Raw genomic sequence first — 11,407 nt, 5'->3', positions numbered from 1 at the left:
CTACAATACACATCTAAAATAATCTATCTTCCAGCAGGTCTACACAAGCAACGCACCTCTCACTCATGGAATGTGGATTGATTCAAAGGTCAGCCGTCAGATACGGCCTATTTATTCTATCGCTCAACTTTTAATGCTTTGGATTTGGGAGGGTATCCAGTGGAACTCATGTTACTGGAGCTAACTCCTCTGCTATTAACACTCCATGGAGTGAAATAATCAATGAATCAATCTACTGTTGTGATCTTTGCTGCTCAACAACAGCAAAAAACAGTTTGTACTACAGTTCAGGGTCAATTTTCTTCCCAGGGTTTTCACCTAAAAAGGTGCTAATCTCAAGATCGCAGTCCCTTATGAACAGCATTTTTTGCACCTGTACAATCAGACAGTCATACACAGTGATGACACAACCACGTATTTCCTGGACATTCAGTTTTATTGAAGTCGTGGCTGCTGCTGTATGTTGGTCTCTCGTGTCAATCGGGAGTTAATCAGCAGCCAATGAAAATGCAAGAAAAGGTGTCTACTCAGTTAGCCTTCTAAAAGACTGTACAGTGGGGCAGAAAGCGCCCCAGTCCACCGGCTTGCGGTACTCGCCCTTCTCCAGCAGGTACTGGCGACCCTTGTAGTTAGGGTGCTCGTAGAAGACCCACCATCCTCCCACGACCCTGCAGGAGTGAACCTCCCTCCAGTGGAACTTGTCGAGCACAGAGGGACAGTCCTCAGTAGCTTCAAACACCTGACCGGAAAAGTCTCCTTTGACGTACAGCTGGATCTTGTAAGGATCTCCACTGGACTGGAGAAGGTTGAAGGCATTGGGGACAGAAAGGGACAGAGGGATTAGAGACATGTGGTGCATAGGAAGAGAGAAGGGTCCTGGACACACAACTTCTACAAATGCAGCATGTTTTAAAGGCTTACAAAGTGAATCATTTTGCAGGAGCTGACTCTGTCGTTGAGGCCAATCCAGCTCTGGTAGTTGGGGTACTCGCCTCTGGACAGGACATACTGGTAGCCCATGTAGTTTGGTCTCTCATAGATCACCCAGGTCCCGCTCTCCACCCGGGCGGAGTTACAACGACTCAGGTAGGAGTGGAAGTCTGAGCAGTCGCTGTCACATTCATACCTGCGACCCTGGAAGTTCTTGTCCTCATAGAAGATGATCTAGACGACGGTACACAAGTTTTACTCCTGTTTTATTCATTTTGTTTGGTTTTAAATGCATACTTGGCTATAAAATGCTTGTCTGTCCAACATCCCCCATCAAGGTGGGAAACCGGAAACCAAAAGCCACAGTTCTGTAACTCACATTACATTACACGCAAATTTCTTAGCATCTAGTTTTCGGTATAACGGTCCACTCATCGCTCATACACGGTACGCTAAACAATCTTTCGCCTCTACTCACCCTGCCCATCGTTGCCCCGCGCTGCTCTCCTCTGACTATGTCTCTGCTAGGTACTGTAAATACTGTGGGTGCTCATACGTGCCCTCGTTCTCTTTTATACCTTCACAGCGCTCTATCAGCTGAGACAAATGCTTTGTCATGAGAATGAGATCCAAAATTTGAGTCAGTGGTTCCATTGCTAGTCCTGTTTTCCAGAAAGAAACTGTGGGATTACTCTGCATAAAGACCCTCCGCCTCTGATGAACCTTTTACAGCAAACTGTGAGCGCACTGCTCACTAAGAGATATGCACAAACACGCTCGGGCATAAAACACACATATTGTGGACCTGTACTTGATCATTGTGTGAATGTTAAGTGTAGCACTAAAAAACTTTTGATTATTGCAGTGCTGAGCTGAGCTGAACAGGGGCTGACACAGGCTAATGTGTTCAAGTTGCGTTGACTGCCAGCCGATCAATGCAATAGCTGCTTGTCTTTAAGGACAACAACAACGCTTTACACGGTATATCCGAGCTTTCCACCTGAAAACACTGCTCAAGCTCTACTCCCAGCTAGTACATAAGTTTGCAAGGACCTTACAAGCTGTAAACACTACAAACCATCAATCTATCTACACTATCATAAAGTCCGTGACGTATAACTGGAGATCACTGGATCCAGTCCCAGTCATTCTGAACGCATTATGTTCACAAAAAACAGTAAATAGACAAAGAATATGACTAATATGAGGATCATAGTTATTAATGGAACTTTTGAGTGAAGTTGTCAATTTATTATTGCACAACCAGCGTGTAAATATAAACACTGCAAACAAGATTAAGTCGACATCTTAAGAAAAATAAAACAAACCTGACAGTAACAAGCAAAAGAAGGAGTAAAATAAACTTAAAAAAAAAAAAAAAGGAGAAAAACAAATAACAATCATGGTCATAAAATAAATAATGTCAAAATGATGAATAATAAGATGCACATTCTTTACAGTTAAATTCATCACAAAACAATGTTGCATGACATGTCTATTCCTTGAACCTACATGGATAAAAAGGTACATGGGGGAGTGTTCAGGTATTATGAAGTTGTCAATTTAGAAGAAATCACAACGCAACATAAAGTGCAACATAGGCAACAAAATGAACAACTAAAAAAAAGTTACAAACCCCAATACAACCTGCACCATCATCTCCACCCTACTCCAACACAGGAACAGTCTGTTTTCAGATAAAAATAGCTTCATTAAGTTTAAAAACAAGGAGAATTTTGCCAAACATAAAGAACATTTAATATGACAGCTAATAACAAAAAAACAAATAAAAGAAAAAAAAACACCAAATCTGTAGAAAATATGTAATCTTAAAAGTAGTTAGTGCCTAAAGCTGTCAGACAAATTCAGGGAGTATAAACTACAAGATTTGCCTCTGTGATGTACTGGAAGAGAAATATGAATGTAAATACTGATTGTGCGACGTCTGTAGAGAAATGAGACCATCTGTGTGAGGACTGGTTCCCTATAATCTTTACCTTCACCCTACTATTCAACCTGCCACCAGGCTGGATTTTTCAATTTTCCTAAATTAAAGGTCAAATTGCAGCACAGAGAAAGAGCGTCTGTCATTGTGCCACCAAACCAGGAGGAGGCATAGTTTCCCCCAGTCACAATCCCCCAACAGTGCAACAACTGGAAACTGTCCAAGCAGAAGAGGGAGAGTGATAGAAAATGGACGAGAGTTTCTGCTTGGCATAGTGACACTGTTCCCCTCCCTCAAGGATCCATATACCAAGAAAGCCAATATCATATCATCATTATTGCTTGCATGACACGTTTGTGGCATAAAGCTGTGTGCAAAACAGTGCCATTTGAATTCTCTGAGAGCATGACAACACATTTATTAACTTTTTTAATTTCAGAAACACTTTTCTTGGCATCTGAAAACAGCCCAGAAGGAGATTCGTCGAGGATCTCCACAATCACCAAACGGCTCCACTGACTTTTCATCAGGGGGTGCAAACGTCCAACAGACTGTTAATGTTCTGAGGCAGCTGGGAGGAGATGATTGTCAAGAGGCCATGTTTCCTAGACATAAAAGGACTGGTAAGTTTGGAAAGAGATGTTTAGTATTGCTCAATATTTGAAAGTGTTTCCTGTCGTAGTAGTTTAACATCTTCCTTCCTGAAGATGGAACAAGACTTCACCCTCCCACTGGATGATGAGACATCCTCCAGGCTGCTTCAGAAAAATTGTTCTTCAAGCCAAATGTCATGAAAGATGCCAAGTGTCTCACTTCAGCACCAGAGCTGCGTCGCTTGGTGCAGCCAGCAGAAAGTCCCCCAGGGAGTGATCTCGATGTATAGCATTTGCTATTTGCAACTACGGTTAATTCATTCAAATTTCGTGACTATATGTAGACTATATACTATATAGGAGCGAGAGCACTTTTGAGATGAAATTTGATCAGGGATGAGTATAAGCAATACATGGATGAAATTTGAAGAGTTTTCAGTTCATTCTTGTAACTTTTGGTCCTCAGCCTGTGACCAAGAAATGGCATCTCTGTTGTTGCTGGTACATCCCCTTCCACCACCAGCAGGGGGTCCAAAGTCTCTAAAAATCAGTGCGATGTGATGCAGCTCACAGTGTCATCTTTCAAAAGGTGATTATCTTATTATGTTGTTATACGTACGTTCTTATAATAAACTGACAAGTGTTACCATCTTAGCCATCTGTAAATGAGGGTTGTAAAGAAGTGGATGAAACTGAAAGTGTACACTTTCCTGTCTTGCACGAGTCAGCAACACAATATTCGAATGATCACTCTAAATCTGATTTGTCACAAGTTATATTTACAGATTGCAAATATGCTTAAATTACTAAATTATATTTCTTATTTGTTATGTAATTCAAAGTCTGGAAATAGCTGATAAGTGGAACTAGGGTAAGACTCTGGGTAGCTGTAGCTCAGGGGTAGAGCGAGTGTCTTGTTATCAGAAGGTTGCTGGTTCAATTCCCCTGGTTTGCATGTCCTGGTGTGCTGGTCGGCACCTTGCATGGCAGCAACCACCATCAGTGTATGAATGTATGTATAATTGGACAAAAGCGTTGGCTAAATGGCCAAAAATGTAAAAAAAAAAAAAAAAATGAACTTATTTAAAACTTCATTTATTTATCACAGTACATGATTTACAACATTGAGCCATTTAAAATTACACCAATAATCATCTATCTCAGATAACAAATGCAAATAGTTAATGTGAAAAATGGTTAAAGGTCATCATGGATACTCATGAATACTGACAACAAGGAGACAGGCACTGTTGTCATCATCAACATTATATTGCTCCACCGTGACATCCTACAACCGAACCACTTACTTTGTTAAATCTTCATTAAGATGCATGTTTAGGACTACGTATACTTCATGAAAGAAGAACAGAGAGACACTGTAAACTATTTATAACAAATACTTTACATTAGGCTCACTGAATATCATTTCTGCGACATGAATGTAGTAAGATGTAAATATATTCATACACATGTATATATATTAGATTTTTTTGTTAATAAGCAAAAACTAAATCAATATGGTACATCTTTAAGTGCGACACATTCCTAACACTTGCCTAAAAGCTCCATGGAACACTCAGACACTGAAAGGGTTTAGTGCTCTATTAACATCTATTCACATAGAGCATCCTGTTCAATGGGCCTGTGCTCAATGATCAAGTCAGCAACTTACTTATAGTTTGTGCTTGCCCTGTTTGGGTCTCTGTCATCCACTGCATGGGAGACAGTTTGGGATGGATCCTATAAAGCTCAGGTGAAGCGGCCGCTTGCTGCTCTTTACCGGGGGTGGGGGAAAAAACTAGATAGGCATTTGCTAAACCAATCAGATTTCATTCTTGGATTTCTAAAATATGCTCTCAAAATGCTTCCAATAGCCTAAGGGTGGTTTCAGACCATATCCGGTAGTGCGGCGTAAAGGCTAGTCAATGAGGAAAAACGGTCACTTGTAAGACCAGCATGCTAGTAGCATACCAACATAGCAGCCTCGCCTTTCGGCAAAACTGATCAGTGGTGGTTCCCAACACAACACACACCACCGGACCACTGGATTTGGTCTGAAAGTACCATGGACCTTTAAGTACTGGACACAGCCCTCGAGGCAAAACCACATTCATTCCTATGAAAGCTGATCAGTAGCGCATGAAACCAAAAAGCGCCGGACTTCCGGCCGGGGCTCTTCCGCATTGTGTATCCCATTGAGCTTGTGCGCAAGGGACTTCGACCGACTGAGCTTGCTAACTTCCTGTTTAGCGCCTGGCTAACTAGAATGAGGATAAAATTATTTAAATGGTGCAGCTCTTCCAAGACTTTCCAAATGTTAATGGATCGAATGGCTGAAATTATGACAGTGAGGCGAAACACTTCATGGGGGTTGTGTCGCTCAGAGCCAACCACATGCCACTCTATAAAATTTAGACAATTGACATTGTAGAGTTAAAATAAAGACCAATCCTACCACTGCATGGCTCATTTCTGGCCTGGCACCGAGCCTCTTTTGTAATCTATGAAACAGCTGTTGGCCAGTTTGTCCAGTTCCAAATCCCAGTGCAGCGGGAAGAGTTTAAGGCTTTGAAGCAAACTTTCATAGTGGCCAAACCATGTAGTTACATCACGGGACACACTGGCTTTTTACCATTACATTGTGGAAGAAGCAGCTGTAAAACAATGGATAATTCTTTTTGTGCGTCACAGCCCTGAAATGACTTGATTGACTATCATAGTTGAGCCATTTGGTCCAATAAAATTGGGACAGTGTAGAACCACAAGAACAAATCATGACATTTTTATTCAAGTAAACCGGGTGCTAAACCGGAAGCTAGCTGGCTCAGTCACAAAAGTCTTTAGTGTGCCCGACAAAGCGGAAGATCTGGGTAATTTTATAGCTGGAAGACGCCATTTTGGCTTCAAAACGCCACTGAGCAGCTTTCATAGGAATGAATGGGGCTCCACCACCACTACAGTGTGTCTGTGGTTGACGGAGGGTATAGCCTGTTCTGGTCAGGCATGAAAGCCGGGAAGCGTTGCACGGCATCACATGATGTCCCGTGGACAGGCTTAGGGGCCACTGTGCTTGTCTATATGACAACAGTGAACATGATGCAAAGTGAAAATGATCAGTTTCACACTTTGCTTCATTTAAACTCTAGCACTCCCGCGTATAGAAACACATTAGAGACAACACAGTGGCAACACTGAAATCAGAACCAAGGGAGCCATGAAAATGAAAGGTTAATACGTTTTTTCAGGAATAAATTAATAAACTGAAATTAAGCTCTTGTTCAAGAGTAAAGAGAATGTGTTCAGAGTTTTTGCTTAATTAAGGTAACCAATTGCTGCTCTTATTTGGGCCATTAAAAAGATAAAAAATAAATGGCACATTTAACTGACATGCATTTAATTGACATTTTCATGGTCAAATTTAAAGATTCACATTTTTCTGGGCTACAACATTTCAAGATGAAAAGACATTCCAGTTCAGAGAAATACAAAAGTCAGAAGCAGAACAAGGACATTTCTAATGGACAGCATTAAATGACATGCAGGCCGGTGTCTTGGCTTCCTTTTTTTTATCTCACACTTTAATCACTCCAGTGACTGTGGGATGTTGGGATTTGAGTTCTAAAATAAGATGTACTCAAGACTTTGTTCTGAGCCATTACGAGTGGTTAATAATCTTGGAAATCTTATTTACATGTGTCTGATGGTGCATCTGTTAAAGGAGCAGACCTACATTTTAACCTGGTTCCACGCCTCTGAATGTCAGGCAGTAAAACTGTGACACAGAAAGTGCTAGGGTTTGCAGAAGTGATGGATAGTCAGTCTTGACATATCAGAATTGAACCCAGATTAGAAAGATTATAGAGTTGAATCATTTCAATTTTTATTTATTTTAAATAAACCATGTCACCAGAACATCTTTACGGCAGCAAAGGTAAGAGAATATTACACTTCTAGCTAAGCAGGGAATTATTGGTCTGTCTTCATTCTTATAAACTCATCTGGCCCTGAATCTTGAAACAGACGTTGTAAAGGATTTCTGTGCGAGTTATTGTATGGATTGTGCTTATCGTGAGATGGACTCTCTTGAGCTTCTCTCCTACTATTCTGGATTAACTGAGGCTCATTTAGTGTCAGATTCCTTCAGGGTTGAGATTTATTTGTGCTCGGCCAGTACGTCATTGAAGATGTTGAGGAAGATGTGAACGTGGTACTCCTTGAAAATCAGAGCAGGACGGAAACGGATCGATCGATCCCCACAGCCTCCCAGGAGGACACCTATCAATGACAAATACATATAAATGTACACACGGTTCAGTGAGCATGCAAACACTTTTAGATTTGACCCTCTGAATGTATTGTCTGAATGGAGCGGCATCAAATGAAGGATGCTTTTGTGCTTGATATCATTATAGATGACAGTATTTTGGATCTGGGCTTTGACTTGGAGAGAGGACAACATTTTGCTGCCTCAGTCCACGGGTCAAATTGGTTATGTAAAATGTGCATCCCTGTCCTACACAGTCGTTTAAACAAACAACAATGAATATATAAATGCTCATTAGTTGCCAGTGCGTCCTCACAGCAGGGCCGAACCATGACTGTCAACATTCTAAACCACTAAAAAATGAGGGTGCCATTATACATGAATAAAAGGCAAATAGGAAGGAAACAATGAATGGTGATGTAATTCATACCTTTGTCTCTGGCTTTGAGCAGGATGCTGTTACGCGTTGCGTCATCACAGATATCGATTGCACAGAAGGTCCCCTGTCCCCGAGCTCGGCTTAATATGCCGGGGTACTGAGCCTGGGGACCAGATGCATGGTGTTCAAGTTGAAGCACATTTAGGTCATAATCATGTCAAAAATTATCCAAGTCCTCTAAGTAACAGTGTGCATGATTGAGAATATCAAAATATGATCCTTGACTCACAACCTGGGCCACAATAGTTTTATACACCTAGAGAGAGGAAATGCTACCATAGTATAAATAGTATGGCAAAATCTGAGCCTAGCCTTCTATAAATTCTATATTTTTTTCACATTGAGTGATAAACCTTTTATTTTATGATCTTCCTTTCCAAATAGAAAATCGATTGTGGCAAAGGTATATCAAGGGTTCTACTTCTGAGGGTTAGGTAAGATTGTGAGGGTTGACAGACTCTTACTCTCATGGCACATGACATTATCATAGTGCACAACAAACAACCTCCATGCACGATATATTGTGGGTTTATGAAGACTGATGCTGACAGAAAGACTCATTCTTGACTCATTCTTGAGTCAAAATGAGGCGAAGAAGCTACACATAGAGTATACATTGCGTTAGTCATGTCGTATTGACGATTAGCTGAAGTAGGTAACTTTTTGGATGGTCGAAAGCAAAGCAACTGATGACTTCAAATTCCCAAAACTTAGCACCTAGTAAAGCAAACTGTGTAGGTGTGCAACTGTAAAGTTGAAGATACACTACCTGCAGATCATAGAGGCCGTTAAGCAAGGCTTTCCCAGAGCGGGTCACCTCCTCCAGAAGGTTTTCTCTGCGAATCACATTGAGAACCTCAGCCAGTAACAAGTTCTTTGAAGGGTCACCCATCCATGTGTTAAAAATCCTGTACGGCTGAAAAGGAAATTGACAACAGTTAGACCTGTCAGTTAAAAAAGACAAAGATCTTATCAACATATTTGAACATTTAAAAGTGCGGCTGATCGGTGTATATGAGTGAATAAACAAAGAAAAGCTGGATCAGAACCTTATCTGCCTGTAATTCATCCTTGTGGTAGTAGCCACCAGTCAGAAGCTTCTTGCTGAAGGAGACAATGTCTGCAGGGTCATCCATGCCCCAGTGCTCATGGGCCCAGTACTTTCCTGTGGCCCCTCCGCCGGTCTGGACTTCATCGACGTGGAAAGCACAGCCATGCTGGATGGAGAAAAGGTTATCAGAGTGAGACATGAAGGAAAATGACAGAGGTAGACAGACCAGGAGTGCAAGTGGGAGGAAGGGGCAGATGTTGATGAAGGCTGTCAGTCATTCTGGTCACGGTGATTCCAAGTGCTGTATCCTGGGCAACTGGACACGTTTCAGCGAGGAAAGGTGAAAAGAAAATACATGAATTGAGTGGACTGTGGCTGGAGTGGGTGTTATCTTCTAAGATCTTTTCAGCTCTGTGCAGACGTCTCAGTGCAAGGATATCACTCATGCTCTGTAAGTGGGTGCTAAAGATGTTCTGTGTGGTTTTAATCACTCGCTACAGAGCTGTGCTGTTCCTGTCCATGTGTTGTTACTGCTGTAGGCATTTAGACATATGTTGTGAATGCTGCAGGCACAAAGACATATGTTGTGAATGCTGTAGGCAACACCAACTCCTTCCAAATCTTTAATATTAACTCCATTCAAACGTCAAAATATTTGTCTCAATTAGCACCATTATGCTATTACTTTTCTCACTGATGTCATTCATAGTCTCGGAAATATTCAACGTTTTCTGCAGTTTCTGACCCACTGAAATGAATGCGGATTATTTTTTTTAAATCCCAAATTTCCTACACTTTTTCAAGCATTTTCAAAACTTAACTACTGATTCAGACTTTCAGCTGGGAACCTCATCCACATTTTGAAACATTTCACAATTGGTCTTTATTACAGGTGTTATTCACTTTACAATATATTTTGGAAGCAAGGGGGCCAACACAACGCTCAGTGGGCATTCGAATGACAGGAGCGCTGACCAACTGCTGCACTACGTCCCTTTGAACTGAGGGGGAAAAATCTGGAGGCATGCAAACCAATAAGGCACAACACAGGAGGGCCAACTCCTCAGGTCAAGACTCTGCTGTCCACTGACATCTGAAGGAGAGTTTAAAAACCTGCCACTCTCCTCCAGTTAGTTAGAACTGAAAAAGCCTTTTCATAGTGTTCTTTTTTTATTTTTTATTAATAACCTATAGTTTTAAAGATTAAATCTTAAAATACCTCTTTACCTCAACACTTGAATTAGTAGAAATATTAAACACTGTTGTGAATGAGTCCATAATTTAGAAAATTCGTTTCAGGCCCATGAGAGCCACCGTAGCTCCTGGAGCTTCGCCAAGGTCTACTGTGAGGGAGGGGCGAGCAAGCGCGAGTGTTGCAATCTAGAATCTCACCGCTAGATGCCGCTAAATGCTCGATATATTACACAGTGTACCTTTAAATTGTCAGCGGTGACTTTAGCAATCCTTAGATGACAAAGTTTGGAAGTAGACGGGTACACACCTGACTAATAGGACGTCTATTACAGAAATAACAAATCATCAGAAACATTCATAAAATACTTTTCTTCTTTTTCTCCATATTGTCTATACGATATCTGTCTATCTGGATGCTCCTGTGTGCATATCCTTGTGTTTGTTATTTACAAATTTAAAAAATCTCCCTCCTGGACAGTAAATCCAAAAACTTGTCCCGTCCCTATTTTAAGCCTCAAGGGAAAAATGAAAATATAGTATTGAGGCACTTATTCTCGATCCCATTATCTACTGTTGCTTGGATTGTACCTCATTTTGTGAAGGTATGTAAATGTTATTTCTCGTGTCCAGACAACACCTTATCCAGTGTCAGTGGCTAAACGGGGGCTGGATCTATGGCTTGAAAATATGTCGTTGGAAGCCAAATATCCACATACAGGCTCTGACTTGTGCAAGGGCACCGTGTCCGAACCCTGCTTTGTGGAAACTGGTGTGCCTCAGGGCTCAGAACTACAACCACTTCTGTTTCCACTATACACTAAATCACTAGGCTCTGCAATTACATCGCATGGATTCTCTTACCACCGTTATGCAGACAACACCATTAATATGACTAAGGTCATATCAAATATATATAAATAAATATACATCCATACAGGGTAGGTGTGTTGAAGATGGGAAAGTAGAGCTGGCAATCTGCTCACCACCGCCA

The 11,407-nt window shown here is 41.2% G+C and overlaps 2 protein-coding genes across 3 annotated transcripts in view; both read right to left on the bottom strand.

Annotated features, from left to right (window-relative positions):
• Positions 1-523: 523 nt before the first annotated feature.
• Positions 524-1,417, bottom strand: LOC115577211 (gamma-crystallin S-like). Its single transcript, XM_030410163.1, has 3 exons — positions 1,409-1,417; positions 922-1,164; positions 524-796 (listed from the first exon to the last, which is right to left on the bottom strand). Exons 1-3 carry the CDS (start codon positions 1,415-1,417, stop codon positions 524-526), a joined length of 525 nt encoding a protein of 174 aa, XP_030266023.1.
• Positions 1,418-4,547: 3,130 nt separating this feature from the next.
• Positions 4,548-11,407, bottom strand: part of abat (4-aminobutyrate aminotransferase) — a 28,628-nt gene continuing 21,768 nt past the window's right edge. For both annotated transcript variants that reach the window (XM_030409683.1, XM_030409684.1), the window contains exons 13-16: positions 9,221-9,388; positions 8,941-9,087; positions 8,163-8,274; positions 4,548-7,743 (exon numbers count right to left, since the gene is read on the bottom strand). In XM_030409683.1, coding sequence (XP_030265543.1) covers positions 7,622-7,743; positions 8,163-8,274; positions 8,941-9,087; positions 9,221-9,388 — 549 coding nt within the window. In that variant the 3' untranslated portion in view covers positions 4,548-7,621. The remainder of the gene's footprint in view (positions 7,744-8,162; positions 8,275-8,940; positions 9,088-9,220; positions 9,389-11,407) is intronic.

Source organism: Sparus aurata, chromosome 24 (genome assembly GCF_900880675.1).
Source record: "Sparus aurata chromosome 24, fSpaAur1.1, whole genome shotgun sequence".
NCBI lineage: Eukaryota > Metazoa > Chordata > Actinopteri > Spariformes > Sparidae > Sparus > Sparus aurata.
The sequence above is the reverse complement of the archived record's forward strand: the minus strand, read 5'-3'. Positions and strand labels throughout refer to the sequence as shown.

Bases quoted from the DNA above. Each gene is read 5' to 3' on its own strand.
- LOC115577211 (XM_030410163.1), bottom strand. The intron at 797-921 runs GTAAGCCTTTAA...AACCTTCTCCAG, and splicing joins CCTGCAAAATGATTCACTTT to TCCAGTGGAGATCCTTACAA.